The sequence below is a fragment of the Myotis nattereri genome (genome assembly GCF_964212035.1).
Source record: "Myotis nattereri genome assembly, chromosome: 11".
Taxonomy (NCBI): Eukaryota; Metazoa; Chordata; class Mammalia; order Chiroptera; family Vespertilionidae; genus Myotis; species Myotis nattereri.
This window is the reverse complement of record NC_138086.1, coordinates 73806217-73830541: the sequence shown is the minus strand read 5'-3', so window position 1 is coordinate 73830541 and position 24325 is coordinate 73806217. Positions and strand designations below refer to the sequence as shown.

The window sequence follows — 24325 nt, the reverse complement described above, 5'->3', positions numbered from 1 at the left end:
TAGGATAGCTAAATGGATAAAAAAAACAGGACCCATACATATGCTGTCTAAAAAAGACCCACTTCCAATTAAAAGGCACACAGACTAAAAGTAAAGGAATGAAAAAAGATGTTTCACGCAAATGGAAATGAAAAAAAAGCTAGGGTAGCAATACTCATATCAGATGCCCTAACAATTACATTTCTGAGTATTTATCAAAACAATTCCAAAACACGAATTCAAAAAGATATATGCAATTCTATGTTCATTAAAGCGTGATTTACAATAGCCAAGATATTGAAACAATCAAAGTGCCCATCAATAGACAATTAGATAAAGAAGATGTAGTACATAAAATAATGGAATATTATTCAACCATAAAATAATGAAACCAAAAAAATGTGGTATTATGCTTATTAAATATGTAAAACTAACATATATTATGACTGTTTTCCTCTTTGACCTAAATTCACACACATTCATACACACACACACACACACACACACACACACACACACACACAGGAAGGTCACTACAAAGGCTGAAAAAACTGAGAGACTTTATAGCACTCTTTTCCTTGGCTTAGCACTTTTGAATATATTGAAGAGATATGTTGGATTCTTGTATTATCTTAAAGGCTATTAACATTTCAAGTGTAATTCTATATGAGTTAATAGTACTTTGAAAATGTCTGCAAAATAAAAAATTATAGACAGACAATTCACAGAAATTTAAATTGCCGATACATACGTGAAAAAAGATGTTCATTTAAGTTAATGTTTTTAAAGGTTACTTTTCAGGAACCTAAAATGTCTTGGGAGGGGAAGAAGAGCAGAATCGCATGAAGAAAACGAACATTAGTAAGAGGTTTCTTACAGAAACTGGAAAATCTATCCCTGGCGAGTATGCGGTCCTGAAATACCTGTGATGGAGCAGTAGACGATGTGAGGAGCGATTCTGTCTATCTCTTCGTATCCCAGGCCCATTGCAGAGAGTTTGCCAGGGACATAGTTTTCCACAAATACATCACACACAGCTGCAAGCTGAAGGAAGAGGTGAAGATGAATCAGATTTCTTAAATGGCTGTCAAACATTTAACAAATCCGCACATTATAGAATTCTAATTTCAGTAAACAAAATTGACCCTCATTTTTATAATAGTCCATACAAAAAGCACAGGAAAAGTAGAATTACAAAGTAGAATTAGATCAACAAAATGGCTCTGGTCAAATACTTGAGATCTTACTGCCAGTAAAACAATGACTATTAAAGTTTTCAGTAAACACCATAGTATTAAATGGATTCTGCTTATGTTAAATGTAAAAGAATATCTAGGCTACATGGTGCAAATATATTTTCAGATGTCGAGGTAGAAAAATTAGAATATAAGTAAAGAAAATACATGAAAAACATCTTTTAAACCCTTAAAAAACTAAATATAATGACTCTATTATTTCTCCATCCTTATTATGTGATATTCCTCATTACAACATACACATATAAGCACATGTAAACATGCTTCTTACATCTTCTCAAACTTTTCAGGTGCTTTCTTTCCAGTGTGTTAAATACATTAAGTTAACCATTTTTTAAACTATTAAACTGTAACCCAGTGTATCAATAACTATCTGAAACAGCCCACCCTGTATGGCTGATGGTTGAGTCTTAATCCATGAACCAGGAGGTCACGGCTCGATTCCTAGGCAGGACACATGCTCAGATTGTGTGCTCGATCCCCAGGCTGGGGCGTGCAGGAGGCAGCCGATCAATGATTGTTTCTCATCATTGATGTTTCTGTCTCTCTCTTCCTCTCCCTTCGTCTCTGAAATCAATAAAAATATATTAAAAATTGAATGCAATTACTGTATCACCAAATTGGGACTGTGTATACGGAATTGCCTGACAACCAAATTCAGGGGGAGGGAAGAACTTAGGACACATTTAAGGAAATAAGCTGTCATCCTCCTGAGCTCCTGACACAGATGCACCAGGAGCCTCACTGACCACCAACTAGGGAGGAATGATAAATATGTTAAGATAGGAAGGCTTAAGCATGCACCCCAAGTTTCAAGCATAGGCATCTCTTCCGAATTTTAGGTGCCAATTACCATTTGACCTGTTTCTCCTGTGGGCAACTCCATGTAGCATGCTCCAGGGAGAATCCCAATAAATATACATTTATTTATTATTAATTTTCTACAAAGTATTGCTTGGGGATTTGGAGGGACAGCAGGGGTTAGTATGAAATACAACACAAATCTATATTTACACATCAATTTATTCCACAATATTTCTCTGAGCCTCTATTTACTACTTACAAGGCACTCCTGCAGGCACTAAAGAAGACAAACTATATCAAGCACACCTAGGCTTTTACACTGGTCATATTTCTGCATGGTGCATAAAATAGTACCTTACGCAAATGACACCTAATAAATTATTTTTTGTTTTAAAAAACTCATGTCAGTTCCTCAAAAAGTTAAATATAGAATTACCATATGACCCAGCAATGCCACTCATAGGCACATACCCAAAAGAATTGACAACAGGGACTCAAACCAATACTTGTTTGCAAATGTTCATAGCAGCACCATTCACAGTAGCCAAAAGGTGGAAACACCTCCTGTCCAACAACAGACAGATACATCCATAAAGTGGGATATTATTAGCTATTAAAAGTTTCTATACATGCTACAGCATGAATGAACCTTGAAAGTATTATGCTAAGTGAATTAACCAGACAAAAAAGTACAAATATCGTATAATTTCACTTACATGAAATATCCAGAATAGGAAAAATCAGAAACAAAAAATAGATAAAAGATTATTAGGGACTGGGTAGAGAAGGAAGTGGAGAATTATTACTTAATGTATACAGAGTTACTGCCTGGAGTGATGAAATATTTTAGAAACAGATAGATGGTTGTACACTAAATGTAATTACTGCCACTTGATTGTGAACTTGAAAATTATTAAAATGGAAATTCTCATTGTATATATTTTACCACAATAAAAACAAATTTTTTAACAATGCAGGGTATTTGCATTTTTTAGACTTCTATGGGATTCTAAATCACAACTCAATCCATATAAAGTATCCAGATGGAGCACAAATTCACTGTTTCCACAAAACACAAATATAAATATAATGAATAACTTATACTAGTAGGAAAGTATTCAAAATATTTTAATTAACAAAAAAATCAGATAAAAAAACAATGTACATGGTATTATCTCATGTTTGGGGGAGAAAAATTGGTATTCAAGGATGTAAAGACATTTTATATGATATGCTAAAATATTAATCCTTTTGCCCATGAATAGTTATAACTTATATAACAAGAAAAACTATTTTTAACTAAAAATGTACTCAAAGTAACATGCAGTCTGAGAGTACAATGTGATAAAAAAGTATGCAAAAGTTGAGTTTAAGAGCTAAAGATTTCTCCTGATAAAGATACCCAGTAGTTTTTTTTATGATACCCAAGAACTCTATATATATGCATTTTGATATTTATTGATAAAATATCCCTGGAAAAGGATATAGGGCAGAAATTATCCTTTTCTCCATTTTATAAATGTTTATTTTAAATAAATAAAAACTAGCTACTTACTAGATAGATATTCTTAGTGAATGTGTCATACAAAATATTACCTCTCCCTCTCTTGTTTGAGGATGTTCACCCATTTCAATACCATGTATGTTCCCTATAGCTTTAGCAAAGTCATTCATAAAAATTCTAAACACAACAGTGTTAAAATCAGAGCCATCAGAAAACTTCTGAGTTACACTGATCTCCACATTACCTTCAAGTATTATGCAAGTTAACTGCTCCAGTAGAGATGAAATTTGTTTACTGGATTCCCTGACTTAATAATCTACTAGAAAGTAAAGTAAGAAGAAAAAAAAAAAAAGACTGGTTCCCACTTTTACTGCTGATCACCTCTGCCTCATCAAGTTGCTCACAAATTACCAAATAACCTCTTCTAGAATGTTGCCCAAAATTTAAAAAAAAAAAATTGTGACTTAGAGAACCCACCATCTCTTTCTTTCTGAAAGGGAAAAACTAATTCTTCCTTCCAGGCACAGAGTAAAATAAGAACTAAAATCAATTTGAAATATAGCGTACCAAATTCTGAGTTCTCTTTATTAGGTGTAACTTAGGAACAGAATGGATGAGCAACATCAGAGTAGAGGAGAAAGTGATAATGATAATGTAACCATATTTATGAGTTTAAAAAATCATAAAATAATTTTTAAATATTATGTCAAGGAATATCCTTATCTGTAGGAGATGTATTCTGAAGGATTTAAGGACAAAGTTTCATAACATCTTCCACTTACTTTCAAATGGTTCAAAAATACACACATAAACATATGCATACACATATGAATACATATGTAAATAAGCAAATATAGCAAAATGTTAAAATTGTTGCATCTTTCAATGTTTTTGTTATGTTTTATGTTTCACAGTATAATGTTGGAGGAAAACAAAACCAATCACATTGTTCTATAGACACAGTATGGATAGTGTGACTGTCAACTAACATGGAAAAGTATCTGAAATATAGATAACATGTTAGAAAGTTATCATATCATATTGCCATGGAAATACCAGGCTCCACATAGATTTTTTTAAGCAGAGTTTTGTTTTCCACACAACCTGTTTTTGGTTAACCTACTTGACAAAGGAGTCACATTTTGGGGGGCTCTCACATATCCACTGTTGGGTTGGTATAATACTTTGGAACCATTTCTATAATGTAGACTCATTATATTAGCCATAATAGCCGCCAAGGTCTGAATACTAGTAAAGATGTTATTTTACTATTCTTAAGGTCAAAAAAGAAATCCATGCCCTTAAGAATAAAAAAAAACTAGGCAAAAATAATTTTTCCTCTAGGCTGTAAGAAGCATAACTTTTAAGTGATATAACTAGCTAAAACCCATAGGCATGAATAATGTCTCCAGACAACCAAAGTTTATTATGAGCTGAAATGTACTTTATTGTTAACAATTAGAGAAATCAAGCCCACAATGAAATGTAATTTAAAATTGTTATAGTGTGGTGGACACTGGCAAGACCCAAGGAGCATGAAAAGGAAGTCCCAGCAATTCATTTATTTTGGTCAGAATGATACATATTGGCCTAAAATGTTCAAATGTCTTAGTAGTAAGAGTTATGAATTCCACCCAACACTGCCCCATTGAGAAGCCCTATTGAAATGGTGCCGTATCTGTTCAATCAAACATGAAACCTTGACTAGATAAAATATCAGAATATCCTGAAATAAAAGCAAAGAAGTAGGAGATGAAACTAAGAAACACAGAGCAGAAAGAGAAGAATTAAGGAAAGAACAATCCCTTAGATATATAATCCTATATAATAAAGAGCTAATATGCTAATAGTCATGACACCCTCACACCATAACGACCGATCAGCAGGAGGCTGCGTGTGCGTGTGCAGTGGGGGGAAGCCGCCGTGTTGCTCCAGAGACAGGGCGAAAGTAGGGAGGCACCCAGAGGAGGCAGGACCAGCCTGAAGCGACTCCCAGGACCAAAGGTGGGGCTTGAAGCAGCCAGAGAAGAATGTAGGGGGCGGGGGTGTGGCCAGGCGCACTCAAGCTCTAGGTAGAGAGGTTAGGGTTTCAAGGGGGGGCCGTGGGCGGGGCCTCACAATTTCACACACCAGGTCACTAGTAATAATAATAACTACAGAGAAGATAAAAAGAAGTGCCTGAGAATGAAGGGCCCTTCCACTCTCTCTAAAAATCAGTGGAAAAAATATCTTCTGGTGAGGATTAACAAGAAAAAGTGTTGGCCAATAACATGACCCAGGGTTCAAAATTTCAGCTCCTCCTTTTACTAGCTATGTGATCTTTACAGCATCACTTAAGCCCCATCAGACTCATTTCACATCTGTGAAATGAAGACTCTACTAGTAACACCTCATGTATTCTAAGGATTTGAGAAGATAATGTAAGTAAAGTGCTCAAGCCTAAGATCTGATACAGAGGAGGCACTCAGTCAATAGCAGCCAGTACTACAATGGAATACCTACCTTCACAGTGTGAAGAAACATTATACACAATATAAAAGAAATTATAAAGCAAATTATACTTACTATAAAAGTAAAAGTTAAATTCTTAAATGGCATGTACAAAAAGATTACAGATTGTCAATTAAATAAAGTTTTAAAACACTTTTACTCTGTTGCTCAAATCCCTAATTACAACCCCAGTGGTAAGATGCCTTTCATTGAGTATACTGTACCTCTTTGATGATTTTCACCCCTTTTGGATCCTTGATATTAACAGCTATACTCTAAAAATTAAAATATGTATATTAAAATGGTATCATAAAATTCTTTGTTAATAATAACAGTTCAATAAGGGAGCAAATCATACCATAGATTCTCCTCTTAAAGCAAATGTATTTTCCTCCTGAAGAAATATTTAAATCATCTTTACTTATTTTATTTGCAATTTAGATATGTTAGAATGTAGCAAGGATTACAGTAAAAATGCTTCAAATTATAATACCCACTTTTAGGCAGTTATCAATCTCCAAAATAATAACAAATGTAAAGAACCACTTAATAAGTTTAATAAAATTATTTCCATTATCAATTCTTGTTTTAAGTTAGTAGGGAAGATTAGTAAAAAGCTCTATTGTTTCTATTTGTAACTGTCGAATGAATAAAATTTCACCTTATTTAAAATATTAATTACATCTACAGAAAAGGGTAAAAACAAACAAACCAGGATATCAAATGTTTTGTTTTTATAAGAGAATTACACAAAGAAAGCAGAAAAAAATTATATTCTTACTTTTTTATTTCGATTTACACTGAGAAAATAAGTACTTTCTGTCCCCACAAAAGGTGGTCCCCAAGTTCGTGTATCATCACCAGCTCCTGAAAGTAATAGTATGACTTATTAATCTCCAACTGTGAAACATCATGAGACATTTTAGACCAACAGTCTCACTCATCATATGCATTCACAGATGACTGAACAAATCAGTTCTGTTAAGTGGAATTAACAATGTAGAGGAGCCCATTAGAACTGTCTAAACTCCTTACCTGTAAATGTTAATCACTAAATCTTTCCTATCTTTTCACTAAAATCCATCCCTGAAAGTCAAAATCCAGGAGGAAATATCCTACCAGCAGTCTTTACATTTAATAAATGGCAAATTTGAGGGGGGAAAAATTACACTCAGTTTTTGGCAAGCAATTCAGTCTGTGTGTTGGCATTAAATGTGCAAAGAAAATGTTGACTGCAAAAGATGTTTGTTAAATATTTTTTAAATCAGAATAATGATAAGTGATAAAATGACATGATGCAATGGCATGTGAGCCTATACTAAATACACTATATAAAAATTCTGTAGCAACAACACATTAGAAGAAGCAAAATAAGTTACTGAACAGCAAATTCAGCTAGTTTAAAACACTATGTTAGAATAAAATTTTATTCTACGTCTTGCCTCAAGGTAAAAGTTTAAAAAACATCAAAAATAGGGTATTTTATTCTGGACATCTACTTCAAGGGATTCTGAAATGTCTTTGTGTTTGATTCAGACACTATGGAGTTATAGGAAAAAGTTTTCTTTGCACAGTAAGCAACTGACAGACAACATACATAGAACTCAGAAACTGGATAAGCAATTAAATGGCAAAAAACAGTATCACTTATAATTTTTATAATATAACTTCTGATTAAATATTGATATAAGTGACTAAACAACTATGTAATTGCAGTTAAAGTATTTATCACGAACCTCCCAAAAAGAATTTGTGAATATATGTTAAAGCTTAAATTCCAATCTCATTTTAATGATATCATTAATCTAACAGTCCATTAGACTTTACTGAAATTGACCAAGAAAAATAGACACAGCCCTTTGGAATTCAGAAAAAAAAGAAACAGAGGTAAATAATAGACTCAATTATTTAATTTTTTATAGTTTGAGGGTCCCAATATATTTAAAAATTCAGATGGTCTTAATTGATATTTTAGCACATTCATTCACTGAGCAAATACTTATTGGTCCCTGCAATGTCACAGACTCTGCTCTCTGGAAAGTACACACAGCAGTGAACAAAAAACCAACATCCCTACCTTCACATCGCCACCTATTTAGGACAGTCCTGGAATATCAGCAGCATTATTTGCTGCCATACACAGTCCATTGTCACTCATTTAGGTTACCTGCCTGGCCCTGCAGGCATATAGTTTACACTCCCTGACTAACTCTCAAAAAAGAAAAAATATATATACTTGAACTTGATATACTCTTTGATTACACAAATAAAAATCTAAGTCAGCAAACTACAACCAACTTTTATTTAATGAAAGAACTGGACACAAAAAGCGACTAGTTCTCTACTGAAATTTGAAAATACTGCCAAGTCATTGTCCTTCATATTTGTGTTGAGTAACTATTTTGAAAACCCAAAACAATTAAGTATATATAATATGCACACTAAAATGTGTTGGGCAAAAGAAAGAGATAAATCAGTCGGAAAAACAATGATGAGCACCTGCTGGGAATGAAGCTTGATAGAAAATGAATGGCTATGAGACATAATAAAGGCCCAGACAAAGGAAGGTGTCCCCCACCTTGGGAAGGAAAAGGCACAAAGGGAAAATAGGCCTAAGTAAATAAAAAATAACAATTCCTACAATTTCTAAAATTAATGTAGATACAAATATTTCATCTACTGATACACTGAAATAGCAAGAGAAATTAGATCAGATGCTCTATCTAAAATGGAAGACCCAGTGGTTGAAATCAGAAAGTGCTGTGGTATTGAAATTGATAGCAATGTGGAAATTAGAAGTTTTATGGAACCTGGAAAATAGGTTTAGCTAGAAAGTAAACATTTTTCAGCATGTATCCAGCAAAGCCTAAAAGCAGTAAACATCAATGGCTGGATAAATAAAGTATTACCTCTGGAAAGCAGAATTTACCAGGCTCTTCTACCACCTGGATGGAGCCTGATAAACAAAGTCAGATAAATGTAATCCTACGTAATAAAGAGCTAATATGCTAATTAGACCGGATGGCGACTGTGATACAACCTTCAGGAACAACCTTCCGGAACAACCAGTGAGCGGGACTGTGGGGCTGCCGGGCCATGAGGCAGCCGGGCTGCGAGGGCCAAGGCAGCCGGGGCTGAGAGTGCCAAGCCCCTTGCACAAATTTCGTGCATTAGGCCTTTAGTAATATATAATACTAGTGGATTCATGCACATTGAAAGGAAATTAATTAGAATTCCTGGGGCGGCGCCACAGCTCAAAGGGCATCTGCAGAGTGAGGGTGGGTGGGGGAGGGGAGAAAAACGAAAGAAAACTCACGCTCGGGTCGTCCAGCTCACTGCACTGGCTCTGGTGCAGGGACTAATGCAGGCGGTCCCCGGTGGTGGCTGGCAGGGCAGGACTGGGTGAGACAGATGGGCCAGACACACCCTGGAGCCAACCTCCCATGGTCCCTCCCCAGCCTGCTGCACCTGGGTGGCACCACAGCTAGGAGGGTGTCTTCGGAGTGAGCAAGGTCTCTCTGGCAGGTGGGGTCCCTCGGCCTGGCCTGTGGGGGTCGGGCCGAAACCGGTCCTCTGACATCCCCCAGGGGGATCTAGAGTGGGAGAGGGCACTCTGCAAAGTTGCTATTGAATAGGGTGTGGAACGCAAACGCAAGTGTGCAGTAAACCAGATTCAGGGCCCACAGTGCCCCAGCAACAACATAACCCATGGCTGGAGATGAAATCGCACGGCCCTGCAAGAAATCGGGCTCCCTCCTCTCTGGTCCGGGGTGTGTCACCTGAGAACCACTGCTGCCAAATCACCGCAGCTCAGCAGCTCCTGCATTGAGCGTCTGCCCCCTGGTGGTGAGTGTGCATCATAGGTACTGGCCAGTTGGATGGTCACTTAGCCTTTTATATATAGAGAGAGAGTCCCCATGCTGATCAAAAATCTTCTGCTAACTGCTTTGCCTCCTAAGTAGATGTATTTAGCAAAAAGTTGAATCTTCCAAATCGAGCATTCTACTTCATACCATTTAATCACTATGGCGAATTAATAAGCTGATATAATTATAAAATTAGTCCCTTGTCTTATAGATACATGCGTGCAATTCAAAACTAGACCATTTTCACTGATTTGGGAATTCTGTTTCAAATCTATAAGGATTAGATCTTGAAGAATAAGTAATAATGCTAATTTTTGAAACCTTCCCAGAAAAGCTTTTTATAGGATGACTAGAGGCCCGGTGCACAAAATTCGTGCACTGGGGGGTGTTCCTCAGCCCAGCCTTCATCCTCTCCAATCTGGGACCCCTCAGGGGATGTCCAACTGCAGACTGCCCATGGGGATTGGGCCTAAATCAGCAGTCGGACATCCCTCTCACAATACAAGACTGCTGGCTCCCAACCGCTCGCCTGCCGGTCTGCCTGATTGCCCCTAACCACTTCTGCCTGCCAGCCTGATCACCCCCTAACCACTCCCCTACCAGCCTGATCGACCCCAAACTGCTCCCTGCTGGTCTGGTCATCCCTAACTGCCCTCCCCTGCTGGCCTGATCGCCCCTAACTGCTCTCCCCTGCAGGCCTGGTCACCCCCAACTGCCCTCCCCTGCAGGCCTGGTCCCTCCCAACTGCCCTTCCTTGCAGGCCTGATCCCCCCCAACTGCCATCCCCTGCAGGCCTGGTCCCCCCCAACTGCCCTCCCTTGCTGGCCTGATCGCCCACAACTGCCCTCTCCTGCTGGCGATCTTGTGGCTGTGGGTGCTGCCATCTTTGCAACAGCAAAGGTGGGGCAGTCAATTAGCATATTCCCTCCTTATTGGCTGTGGGTGCCACCATCTTTGCAACAGCATGAGGGTCAATTAGCATATTCCCTCTTTATTAGATAGGATGCAGAGGACACAGAGAACACAGACTCTGCTCTGAGCTCTTGTTGGAGGAAAGGGCACACAACATGACGCTTTTCTAAGTGTCTATAATAGCATGAACTGAACACCAAAATGCTAAGAAGATACCAAATAAAAGTGAGAATTGTATACACAAAGAGCATTTATTTGATGGACAAAGGGGGGGAAAAAGAACCGGAAAGATGTCAGATGAGAAACAAAAACAAAGCTTAGGTGTTTTCCCTAAAAATCTTTAAAATTATAAAATGGAAAAGTGTTTATTAAAAATAGAAAAAAAATTAATAGGTTAGGGTATTTGGGTTTCTTTTTTCCGAGACTTTGATTTCTTTTTCATCCCACAGGAGGGAGTGTGGCCAGGCTCAGTCCAATCTCAGTCTCAACAGTAAGGCTTGTGTGGGCCTAAGCAGAGCCAGAACCAGACCTGAGTGCCTGGATATCCCTTCTTAGCTGTGTGACTTTGGATGAATTGCTTTATCTCTCCGTGTCTCTGTCTTCTCATTCATAATCTAGGAATAATAATAACATCAGCCCATAAGGGTAATGTAAAGATTAAATAAATTAATATAGGCAAAGTGCTTATATATGTGCTTGGCACTCTGGTAAGTGTTGGCATCTCAGTTTCCACCAGAGGCTTTCACACGTGTGTGAAAGACCTGGCTTAGGCCTTAATCTGTGGAGCCTGGCCAGCGTGGCTCAGTGGCTGAGTGCCGACCTATGAACCAGGAGGTCACAGTTCAATTCCCAGTCAGGACACATGCCCGGGTTGCGGGCTCAATCCCCGTGTCGGGTGTGCAGGAGGCAGCCAACCAATGATTCTCTCTCATCATTGATGTTTCTATCTCTCTCTCTCCCTCTCCGCTCCTCTCTGAAATCAATAAAAATATTTTTTTAAAAGAATAAAAAGAGATGATTAGTCTAGGTCCAGAAGAAAATAAGGAATGGAGAAGAGAAAATCATTTCGTTTCAATTCTTTCTTCATCCCATATGCAGGTATGAGGACATTTTTTAAACTATTAAAAATACTTATTCATTTGTTTTTATGTTTAAAAGGTAGCAATAATTTTACCTGGTCTTTCCACTTTTATAACTTCTGCTCCAAGATCTCCTAAATTCATCGTAGCAAAAGGTCCTGCCAATACTCTACAATGTTAAACAATGATATATAAATTACCACCTTGAAGATTTTTATACTAATTTTCTTAATAGTCCATCAACACAGATAAGCTTATATAATGACAGCAAGAATTAAAATTGATAAAATTGTCCAAAATGTAATTTGGCCATATGTATCAAGAGTTTTAAAAAGTATATTCCCTTGGATGTAGTAATTCTACTTCCAGAATTCTATCCTAAGGAAGAAGTTAAAAGATTACTGAGACAAAGATGTATGTAATAGGAAACCTACCTTATAATAGTGAAATATTGAGGGATGATTAATTTTGTGACAACTATATAATATTGTATATTTTTATTGATTTTTTGAATGACAGGAAAACATTAAAAATATAACATTATATTTAAAATATGAGTAAAACTATCGTTTCAATATGGTTCAAATATTTGTTTTTAAAAATATATTTAAATATGCAGATTGGAAAGAAATGCATAAGTATTATACTAATTGTCATTTAGAATGATAAAATTACAGGAATTTTTTTCTTTCCAAAATTTAGATACTAAGCATATAAGCACCCTCTTGTAATATAAAAGATGAATATTTTTTGAGAAGTTAAAACTCAACCACCAAAAAACAGATAGGCCAATACAAACCTTGTTAGATCCAGAACTTTTATACCCTCCAATGGCTTCACATTGTCAGTATCTGCCAAAACACAGAAAACACTTGAAGAGTATTGATTACTAATTTTCAGGGGAAAGAATCAAGAATTCTTCATACTGTGTATTGAGCAATTTCTATTACTACCAAAAGAAAATGTTTTTCTTTTACACTATTTCTGCTTTATATGTAACACGGAAATCTTGACCTGATCCAATTAAGTCAATTTGTAAAAATTAAAACCTCCAATCCCAGATTATTCACAATTAATTAAGTCACCAGCTACACTTGCAATAGTTTGAAAAATAAAAAGTAAGAAGTGGAGAGATATATAAGCTGAGCACAGAGGAATTTTAGGGCACTGAAAATACTCTATATGATGCGATAATGTTAGATGTGTAACTATACATTTTTCCAAACCCGAAGAATGTACATCACCAAGAGTGAACCCTAATATAAAGCATGGACTTTGGGTGATTATGATGTTTCAATGCAGGTTCATCACCAATATGCTCAATTAATATTTGACAAAGGAGGCAAGAACATACAATGGAGCCAAGATAGTCTCTTCAATAAATGGTGTTGGGAAAATTGGACAGATATATGCAAGAAAATGAAACTAGACCACCAACTTACACCATACACAAAAATAAACTCAAAATGGATAAAGGACTTAAATGTACGACAGGAAACCATAAAAATTTTAGAAGAATCAAAAGGCAACAAAATCTCAGACATATGCCGAAGCAATTTCTTCACTGATACAGCTCCTAGGGCACTTGAAACTAAAGAGAAAATGAACAAATGGGACTACATCAAAATAAAAAGCTTCTGCACAGCAAAAGAAACCATCAACAAAACAACAAGAAAGCCCACTGTGTGGGAAAACACATTTGCCAATGTCATATCTGATAAGGGCCTAATCTCCAAAATTTATAGGGAACTCATACAACTTAACAAAAGGAAGATAAACAATCCAATCAAAAAATGGACAAAGGACCTAAATAGACACCTTTCAAAAGAGGACATTCAGAAAGCCAAGAGACATATGAAAACATGCTCAAAGTCACTAATCATCCGAGAGATGCAAATCAAAACAACAATGAGGTACCATCTCACACCTGTCAGACTGGCTATCATCAACAAATCAACAAACGACAAGTGCTGGAGAGGATGTGGAGAAAAAGGAACACTTGTGCACTGCTGGTGGGAATGCAGACTGGTGCAGCCACTATGGAAGACAATATGGAGTTTCCTTAAAAAACTGAAAATGGAACTCCCATTTGACCCTGTGATTCCACTTCTAGGAATATATCCCAAGAAACCAGAAACACCAATCAGAAAGGATATATGCACCCCTATGTTCATAGCAGCACAAATTCACCATAGCTAAGATCTGGAAACAGCCTAAGTGCCCATCAGTAGATGAATGGATTAGAAAACTGTGGTACATCTACACGATGGAATACTATGCTGCTCTAAAAAGGAAGGAACTCTTACCATTTGCAACGTCATGGATGGAACTGGAGAGCATTAGGCTAAGTGAAATAAGCCAGTCAATGAAGGAAAAATACCACATGATGTCACTCATTCATGGATAATAGAGACCATTATAAACTTTTGAACAATAATAGATACAGAGGCAGAGCTGCCTCAAACAGATTGTCAAACTGCAGCGGGAAGGCCGGGGAGGGTTGGGGGGCAGGAGGTAGGGGGGTAAGAGATCAACTAAAGGACTTGTATGCATGCATATAAGCATAACCAATGGACATGGGACACTGGGGGATGGGGGAGGCTGGGGGACTGTCTAGGGCGGGGGGATAAAATGGACACGTATGTAATACCCTTTGTAATACTTTAAGCAATAAAAAAAAAAAATGCAGGTTCATCAATCGTAACAAAAGTACCCTCTGGAGGAGGCGGTGCATGTGTGGGGATAGGGAATATATGGGAAATCTCTGTAACTCCCTCTCAATTTTCCTGTGAACCTGAAACTGCTCTAAAAATATACAGCCTTTAAAAAACAAATAAAAAGTAAACCAAACAGCCCTAGCTGGTTTGGCTCAGTGGATAGAGCGTCAGCCTGCGGACTGAAGGGTCCCGGGTTGGATTCCGGTCAAGGGCACATGTCCAGGTTGCAGACTTGGTCCCTGATGAGGGGGCATGGGGGATGCAGCTGATCAATGATTCTCTCTCTCCCTCTTCCTTCCTCTCTGAAATCAATAAAAATATATTTTAAAAAAATAAAATAAAAAGTAAACTAAACAAGAAAAAAGTTCTAACAAAAAAATAACAATAAAGACCTCTACATATTTGTTCTACATTTAAGACAGGAAGAAAAAATGATTTTTTAAAGTTTATTAAACAATTTACAATCATCTGTGTATTTCCTTTTTCTTTTCACCCATTAGCTTTAAAAATAAGAAGACAGCCCTGGACAGTGTGGCTCAGTTGGCTGATGCATCATCCCATGCACTGAAAGATGGCGGGTTTGATTCCCAGTCAGGGCACACACCTGGTTTGCAGGTTCAAACCCTATAGCTGGTCCCAGTCGTGTGTGTGATGTTTCTCTCTTTCATTAATGTTTCTCTCTCTTTTCCTCTTTCTTTTCAAAAAATCAATTAAAAAACATGTCCTCGGTAAGGATTAAAAAAGAAAAGAAGATAGGTTGGCAATTATCTCATTAATTCACTGCATATCTAACATCAACATTAAGTCACAAAATCAAATTACAGTCAAATGGCTTACAAAGTTCAGATCAGGCTGAACTTATGAAGAAAAATGATGAAACTAATTGGTTCAATACATTTTTTTTTTAAATCCTCACCTGAGGATATGATTTTATTGATTTAGAGAGAGATATCAAACCACCAATCTAGGTATAAGCCCTAACCAGGAATCAAACCCACACCATTTTGGTGTACCAGACAATGCTCCAATTAACTGAGCCACTCAGCCAGGGATGTTCGATACATTTTTTTAATGGACTTCATTAGTTCCTGCGGCACTAAGTGGGCTGGGAGAGAGGCCTGTAGAAGTGGGTACGTCCCAGCTACTGCCATACACAGAAAATTCTGACATTTCCAGAGCTTTTTGGAGCCAGGCGTGATTTTCACTTTCCCTTAAGATGGAGTATATTTTCACAAGCATTATTTGGATTCTTTGAAACATTCATCTTCAACGGAGAAATGAAAAGGGAAACTATACAAAGACAACATCAGAAAGATGCTCCAGTTTTCTGAGCAGACCACTCCAAGATTCTAATGAGAATAGTAAAAGAGAACAGTTATCTCTGTGAGTGACTTAGAGCGCTGATTACTTCGTGAACATTCAAGGAATGGCTTTTGAACTAAAGCAAACAGCAGAACCAGACATTCCAAAAGAGGTCTGAAGAAATGGGAAATTGCCAACATACCACAGAGTTGATCCTATGCTATGTTCATCTATATATATAAAAACCTAAGCAATCATTAGGACTAAATGACCAGAACAACCGGTCGACCAGTCGCTATGATGCGCACTGACCATCGGGGGAAGATGCTCAACACAGGAGCTGCCCACTAGTGGTCAGTGCGCCCCCACAGCCAACCTCCCACAGCCGGCCAGCAGTGTTGGCAGCTGGCGTTTGTTGCTTCCACGCTGGCTGGTGACCGTCACCTTCAGCCCTGGGCTGGGACAGGGAACCGGGATTAGGTGGTGGTGGATCCCTTTCCCGGGGGGCCAAAGGCCAGCTCCCTCTGTGGAGCTGGCAGCCAAGTCCTGCGCCCCATCCCTCCCCGTGGCCAGCAGGCCCCAATTGGCCTGGCCCTGATCGGCAGCCAGGCCTAGGGACCCCACCTGTGCACGAATTCATGCACCGGGCCTCTAGTACTGAAATGTTTGCCTAAGAATTTACCCTTGTATCTATCTCTCCTCTAAGCTCTAATTTATGTTCCTTCCTTCTCATTATATACTTTTTCCCAACATCATTTGCTAAAATCCTACCCATGCTTCAAGTCCCCATTAAATTGCCAGTTCTCAATGAATTTATTTCTTATTTTCTAACTGGGTATTATTTCTGTGACTTTAACTCATAGATGTTGTTGTTGTTGTTGTTGTTCTTAAGACATTCACTTTATTCAGCTTTGGGTTCTTATTATTTATACAGTATTTATCTCCTATCCATTTTGTACTTTTGCACTGATGATCACTAAGCTTTATACATACTAAGTACTCTATAAATAGTTAGTTGAAATCAATTAACCCAAGATTAACCCAAGGCAAAAACAATTTTTTTATTTTTTCCATCATCATTTATCCCCCCATACCCTCTTCCCCTTCGTAATCACCACACTGTTGTCTATGTCCATGAGTACTTTCTCTCTTTTCTTTTTTGCTCAATCCCCCTCCCCTCCCCACCATTACCCCTCCACCACCTCTTTACACCCACCCCTACTCCAGAGCTGTCTGCCTGCTCTCTATCTATGAGATTGTCTTTGTTTTGCTTGTTAGTTCAGTATGTCCATTAAATTCCACATGAGTGAAATCATATGGTACTTGTCTTTCTCTCACTGGCTTATTTCACTTAGCATAATGTTCTCCAGGTCCATCCACGCTCTCCCAAAAGGAGAAATTTTCTTCCTTTTTACAGCAGAGTAGTATACCATTGTGTAAACATACCACAGCTTTTTTTATCCACTCATCTACTGATGGACACTTGGGCTGCTTCCAAATTTTGCCTATTGTTAATAATGCTACAATGGGTGCATATATTCTTTTGAATTAGTATTTCAGGTTTCTTCAAATAAATTCCCAAAAGTGGAATTGCTGGGTCATAAGGTAGTTCCATTTTTAATTTTTTGAGGTAACTCCATACTGCTTTCCACAGTAGCTACACCAGTCTGTATTCTCACCAACAGTGAACAAGGGTTGTCTTTTCCACATCCTCGCCAACACGTCTTTGTTTATTTATTGATGATAATCATTCTGACAGGTGTGAGATGATATCTCATTCTGGTTTTAATTTGCATCTCTCCAATGGTTAGTGACATTGAGCATCCTTTCATATGTCTATTGGCTATCTACATGTCCTCTTTGGAGAAGTGTCTATTCGGGTTCTTTATACATTTAAAAATTAGATTGTTTGGGGGGTTTGTTGGTGTTCAGTTTTGTAAGTTCTTTATAAAGTTCAGATATTAACCTTTAATCAGATGTACTGACAAATACGTTCTCCCATTCAGTGGGTTGTCTTTTCATTTTGTTGATGGTTTCCTTTGCTGTGGAAAACTTTAGTTTAATGTAGTACCATTTGTTTATTTTCCTTTTTGTTTCTCTTGCCCTAGGAAATATATCAGAAAAAATATTGCTACAAGAAATATCCAAGACTTTACTGCCTATGTTTTCTCCCAGGGTTTTTATGGTTTTGAGTCTAACATTCAAGTCTTTAGTCCATTTTGAGTTTATTCTTGTGTTTGGTGTAAGAAGGTGGTCTAGTTTTGTTGTTTTACATGCATCTGTCCAATTTTCCCAATACCATTTACCACATTGTATGTTTTTCCCTCCTTGGTCAAATATTAATGTGGCTATAAAGGCTTGGGTTTATTTCTGGGCTCTCTTGCCGTACCACACTGTTTTGATTACTATGGCTTTGTAGTATAGTTACATATCTGGTAGCGTGATTCCTCCAACTTTGTTCTTCTTTCTCAAGATTGCTGTTACTATTTGGAGCCTTTTGTGGTTCCATATAACTTTTGTTCTAGTTCTGTGAAACATACCATTGGCATTTTGATAGGAATGGCACTGAATCTGTAGATTGCTTTGGGTAGTAAGGACATTCTAATGATGTTAATTCTATCTATGATCATGGTATATGCTTTCACTTATTTGTATCTTCTTCAATTTCTTGTCTCAGTGTCTTATAATTTTCCAAGTACCAGTCCTTTCTATCCTTGGTTAAATGTATCCCTGTGTATTTTATTCTTTTTGAAGCAATTGTGAATAAAATTGTTTTATTAGTTTCCCTTTCTGATAATTCATTATTGGTATATAAAAACGCAATTGATTTCTAGATATTTATTTTGTATCCTGCTACTTTACTGAATTTACTTGTAAGTTCTAGTAGGGTTTTTTTTATGGAATCTTTAGAGTTTTCTATATACAGTATCATGTCATCTGCAAATAATAAGTTTTACTGCTTCCTTTCCAACATGGATGCCTTTTATTTCTTCTTCTGGCCTGATTGTTTTAGCTAGGACTTCCAGTACTATGCTCCAATAAACTAAAAAAAAAAAAAATTATTTAAATGTTTCTTACGTTAACACTCTAGGCTAGGCATGTTGCAAAACAGAGTGAGGAGTGGCAGCTGCAAGAACATGTATAGGCTGAAAAGCACAGGCTATCCATGAGGCAAAGAATGAATGAGTTTAAGTTCTTTTGTGGTAGGTGGTTAGACACATGAGGAGAGCAAGGACCATGGGGCAGGTACAGAGGTCGGGGGGAGGGAGGGGGGGGAATAGCCGGGGGTACCTAGCAAAGGACAATTCTAGGGTGTCACCTCGTTCCCAGGGTGACCATTGCCCCCTAGCATATCACTGGTCACGTGGTTTAGACTCCCTGACCCTTCTTCCCTTGAGATAACATCTAGGCCTCAGTTGCATTTCAGCTCCGAGCTCAGAAAAGCAGCAAAACCACACAGACAAGCAATGCCCCACGGACCTCAGGACCAACTACACTGAATAATGACTCCCTGCCCTGGCGCCCAGCCATCAATCAGTGGAGACCCTGACCCCGAAAGGATACCTGGAAAGATGTTGAACAGTCTATTGAGATCTTCCCCTGGGACCTCGCCTAAAAGCTCTACCCTTAAAACCCACAGGACAGGGGACCCACTGCCTCTCCTTCCCTGGAGCAGGCCATTGCCTCCACCTTCTCCCTCCCCCTCACCATCCCCCCGCTGCCAGGCTCATTACCGTTACCTTCCTTCCTTCTAAGCTCCCAGGGCCCTTTCTTTGCCGCTATAACTGAAGCGTATTTCTTCTATGAATTACTTCTCCCACCTCTGTGATTTTATAAATAAAGGTTACCGGATAGTTTGCGTCTTGAGTCTGGCCTCTGAATTCTTTCTTAGCCAGAACGCAAGGACCCAGGTTGCTGAACCCAGGCCCAGGGACCCCAGGAGTCGAACACCTGGTGACATTCCCGCCGCCAACACTTTAAGACTGTTTCCTACAAGCTGGTTTCAAGGTTTCTGCGACTATAACCCCAAATTCTGCAAGAGTAAAGAACGTTCTACACAACTGTGGCCAATTTAAATTTCGAATCCCAAACAAATTCCGGGACAGCTGTCTGATACAAAGGCGTATTTTATTATACATTGGGTGTCGTTCTTGATTTATCACATTTTTCTTTATAACGAAAAGTCTGTGAAACGATAATTGAGCGCGTTGGCCAAATTTTGTTCTCTGAAAATCAGTCCTCCTGCTTCCTAGCCACCTCCCTCGCCTGCTAATCCAAAAGGGGGGTAAAGTCCGGCAGTTGTTTGCAGAGACTCTCCAAGTTAGAGATGCACTCTGCACCCCCTTCTGAAATGCGGGTGCACACTGTTAAAGTTATTTAAAGGAGAAGGAGAGAGCGGGTAACCCAGGGCGGAGCGGGGGGCGGACCAGCAGCGGGAAGCTCCCAGCCCCGGGCCGCACGCAGGGCAGCTGGGGCGGCCGTGGAGCGGACGACGCCAGCCCCGAGGCCCCGAGCCCGGGCGCGGGGAGGCGGACAGCCCGGAGGGCGGGCGGCGGGGCGAGCAGGAGTTTCGGGAAGGCTCGGGCACTTGGCTCCGGGCGCCGCCGGAGGCTGGAGGCTGGGGCGAGGTGCGCTTCGCCGCCCAGCCCGAGCTGTGGGGGTACCTGACTGCGGGGGGGTCCACAGCTGCCTCCTGCCGCCCGGGCCGCACACACAGCCGGTCCTCCGCAGAGCAGCCACCCGCGCCAGCGCAGCCAGCATCTCGAGCCTCTGAGACACCGCGGTCCCAGCGGGAGTGAGCCCGGCGCTCGCGCGACCTGCAGCAGCAGGGAACGCCCCCCGCCGCCGGGACCGCCTGGGCAGGGGCGGGAGCGCGGGGCGGAGCTCTCCCCGCCTGGGCGGGGGCGGGAGCGCGGGGCGGAGCTCACCCGGCCTGGGCGGGGGCGGGAGCGCGGGGCGGAGCTCACCCGGCCTGGGCAGGGGCGGGAGCGCGGGGCGGAGCTCACCCGGCCTGGGCGGGGGCGGGAGCGCGGGGCGGAGCTCTCCCTGCCTGGGCGGGGGCGGGAGCGCGGGGCGGAGCTCACCCGGCCTGGGCGGGGGCGGGAGCGCGGGGCGGAGCTCTCCCTGCCTGGGCGGGGGCGGGAGCGCGGGGCGGAGCTCTCCCCGCCTGGGCCTGGGCGGGAGCGGGAGCGCGGGGCGGAGCTCTCCCTGCCTGAGCGGGGGCGGGAGCGCGGGGCGGAGCTCTCCCCGCCCGGGGGTGGGGGGGAGCGAGGGGCGGAGCTCACCCCGCCTGGGCGGGGGCGGGAGCGCGGGGCGGAGCTCTCCCCGCCCGGGGGTGGGGGGGAGCGAGGGGCGGAGCTCACCCGGCCTGGGCGGGGGCGGGAGCGCGGGGCGGAGCTCACCCGGCCTGGGCGGGGGCGGGAGCGCGGGGCGGAGCTCTCCCCGCCCGGGCAGGGGCGGGAGCGCGGGGCGGAGCTCACCCGCTCGCGTCACTGGCTGGGCAGGTGTCCCACCAGCTGCCCCGACCAGACGCCGCCAGACTGTACAGGCGGTTTCCGAGCCGGGCGTTCGGCCTCTCTAGTGTCCTCTTCTTCCTCCTGCCTTTATTTAATTCGCTGGTTCTTTACCCCATTAAATAACCCGCCCGGCGTGGCTCCGTGGTTGAGCGTCCATCTCTGAACCAGGAGGTCACGGTTCCATTCCTGGCACGTGCCCGGTTGTGGGCTCGATTCCTAGTGTGGGGCGTGCGGAAGGCAGCCGATCAATGATTCTCGCTCATCATTGATGTTTCTATCTCTCTTCCGCTCCCTTCCTCTCTGAAATCAATAGAAATAAATACTGCCCCACTTGTTCCCCTGCCCCTAGCGGAACCTTTGGGGAGCCGGAACCAATGTGCTGTGCGGCTCCGGCAGCCGGGGGACTGCTTTGGTATGGGACCACCAGCTCTCCCCGGTGGCTCAGTTCAGACAGTTCCGGGGACGCGGGAGTGAGGCCTTCCTCTGCCGACATGCACCGACAGAACTTCCGACCCCCGACTCCTCCTTACCCCGGCCCGGGGGTAGGAGGTTGGAGCAGCGGGAGCAGCTACCGGGGTACCCCGGGCGGAGGCGGGCCGCGGCCTCCCTCCCCTCGGGACGGGTACGGGAGCCCGCATCACACGCCGTCGTTCGGGCCCCGGTGTAGGCCCTATGGGAGCAGCCACTCTCCGCGACACGGCGGCAGCTTCCCCGGGGGCCGGTTCGGGTCTCCGTCCCCTGGCGGCTACCCTGGCTCCTACTCCAGGTCCCCCGCGGGGTCCCAGCAGCAATTCGGCTACTCCCCGGGGCAGCAGGCCCACCCCCAGGTAACACATGGCCAGCGTTGGCGGAGTTCTTACTGTATGGCAGGCACGGTACCAGTAATCCCTGTCCGTGGATTATTTTTTATTTTTCGATCCTCTGTGAGGTGAGACTATCGCTTGGTAGCCCCTCTTGGCAGACGAATAAACTGAGGCTCAGAGAAGTTAAGTAACGGTCTCCAGGTTCCCCGAGCAAAGCCTTTCTTTCTAGAGCCCTCGGCTGCCCCCAGGCCTCTCTCCGTTGTCGGAGGTCTCGTCAGCCCGTTTCAGTGCATTTATGCCGAGCGGCCTCCAGGCGCGGCGCTCCGGCTCCCAGCACCGCGGTCGGCTCGGTTGCAGGGTCCTAGCTCCTGCACCCTCCCCCCCTTTCCTTCCCCGGCTTTGTTTGCGAACCGCACTGGCTTCCGCCCCAGGTGTTGTCAGGGGAGGCTCGGTGCTGGCGGCCGCTTCCTGTTCCCCGCAGTGAGAGCGGGTGCGGGAGCGGGGGCTTCCGGTGGGTGCAGGATTGGCGGCTTGCAACTCGCGTGTACTCGATGCCTTGGCATCTTTGCTTACGCTAAGGCAACCCCGTCCCTTTAAATCCAGAGCTAATGAAGATGGGAAGGTTCTAGAAATCTTTAAGCTGTAGGGTTTACAAGTTTTAAATCCCCCCAGAAAATAGGGGCATTTTGAGGGGGGGAAAAATGAAATACAATTGTTTCTTAATTTCACCACCAGTTGGTAGTTCTGCAGAGTTAGAAAACCCAAAGTATTTTGAGGTGACAGTGAGCATGGAATTAATAACAGAAGAGCATACCAAGTTGGTTTAAATACATTTTAAAAACAAAAACACTAGATTAAATACAGATGGAGTTTGCAATTGGACATATTTGGCTTCTAAGGCACATCAACTTGAAACTGGCAGTGTGACCCTTACGACCTTTTCGAAAGTACCAGTCATCCCTAGGAAATGTTTTTTTTAACTGATGATTTTTCTCCTAAAGGGTTCTCCAAGGACATCTACACCCTTTGGATCAGGGCGTGGTAGAGAAAAAAGAATGTCTAATGAGTTGGAAAGTTATTTCAAACCTTCAATGCTTGAAGACCCTTGGGCTGGCCTAGAACCAGTGTCTGTAGTGGACATAAGCCAACAGTACAGCAATACTCAAACATTCACAGGCAAAAAAGGAAGATACTTTTGTTAACATTTCTGAAATTCAACTGGAAGCTTCATGTGTCAGGAACATCTTGGACAAAACTCACTTGTGTGCCTGAGTTGAACCCTGACATGGTGACTTTGACTGAATAATTAGTTGAGTCTTCTTGGTATTTTTCATCATGTCAAATATTGTGGGTATGAGAAAAGAAATATGGTAGGATAATTTGCAAAATTTCTCTGAAAGTGCCTACCACATTTTAGAAGATTTGCAGTTTCCAACTATTTAACATTCTTGGTGATATAATGGGCATTTGTCTTTTAATGTTTTTCCAGTGTTTTAAAATAAAACATTTTGTCTTCCTAGCTATATTGTGCTTTTGTCATATGCTAAAGGAATAGAAGTATTAAATTAATGCTTTGTCATCAGAATTCGTAAGTAAATATTTTGCCTACTACTTTTGAAAATAAATTAATAAACCATCCTTTGAGCTATAGACAGTTCAATATTTGTTCACCTAGGGAAAGAGGGGTCAAGGAAGAGAATAAAGGAGAGTTCTGTTCCTGTCTGTTATAACCATTGTTTTCTGTGCATATTTTCTGTAATGCTTTTGTTAAAATGCATCGGAACTTGACTGGAAGCCACAGAAACTCAAGCTTAAGTAAAGAGTTTTGAACCCTTATTTAACTGGAAAAGGCAAGAACATACCTATTTCTTCCATAGCGAGGTCAAAGAATGTTGTGTCTGAATGTCTCTACATTACTCAGTATGTGGAGTCATTTTCTCTTGAGGCTAAGAAAGATGGCTGCTGGCAGTCTCCATTCACTTCCCCTGTGAAGAGGACCTTTCCCACCTTAGGAATCCAGGGAAGGCAGGTTGGCCGTGCTTGCTTAGGTTATGTTTGTGGAGTCCTTTTCCAGTAACTGTCCAAGGTATGAGGCCT

The 24325-nt window shown here is 41.5% G+C and overlaps 2 protein-coding genes across 4 annotated transcripts in view; one reads left to right on the top strand and one right to left on the bottom strand.

The window, feature by feature from the left end:
• The window catches only part of SUGCT (succinyl-CoA:glutarate-CoA transferase), a 554158-nt gene extending 533406 nt beyond the window's left edge, over window positions 1-20752 (bottom strand). For 2 of the 3 annotated variants that reach the window (XM_081101832.1, XM_081101833.1), the window contains exons 1-6: window positions 20574-20752; window positions 12690-12741; window positions 11986-12059; window positions 6815-6900; window positions 6258-6308; window positions 903-1023 (exon numbers count right to left, since the gene is read on the bottom strand). In XM_081101832.1, coding sequence (XP_080957958.1) covers window positions 903-1023; window positions 6258-6308; window positions 6815-6900; window positions 11986-12059; window positions 12690-12741; window positions 20574-20670 — 481 coding nt within the window. In that variant the 5' untranslated portion in view covers window positions 20671-20752. The remainder of the gene's footprint in view (window positions 1-902; window positions 1024-6257; window positions 6309-6814; window positions 6901-11985; window positions 12060-12689; window positions 12742-20573) is intronic. The other variant, XM_081101831.1, reaches the window with a different exon arrangement.
• A 1110-nt stretch (window positions 20753-21862) lies between these two features.
• On the top strand, window positions 21863-23744 carry MPLKIP (M-phase specific PLK1 interacting protein). The gene is made up of 2 exons (XM_081102133.1): window positions 21863-22252; window positions 23230-23744. The coding sequence occupies exons 1-2, from the start codon at window positions 21917-21919 to the stop codon at window positions 23428-23430; spliced, it is 537 nt and encodes a 178-aa protein (XP_080958259.1). The 5' UTR covers window positions 21863-21916; the 3' UTR covers window positions 23431-23744.
• Window positions 23745-24325: the final 581 nt, after the last annotated feature.

Coding starts and splice junctions, on each gene's coding strand:
- MPLKIP (XM_081102133.1), top strand. CDS start 21,917: ATGCACCGACAGAACTTCCGACCCCCGACTCCTCCTTACCCCGGCCCG. Junction 22,253..23,229: donor GGCAGCAGGCCCACCCCCAG/GTAACACATGGC, acceptor TTTCTCCTAAAG/GGTTCTCCAAGGACATCTAC.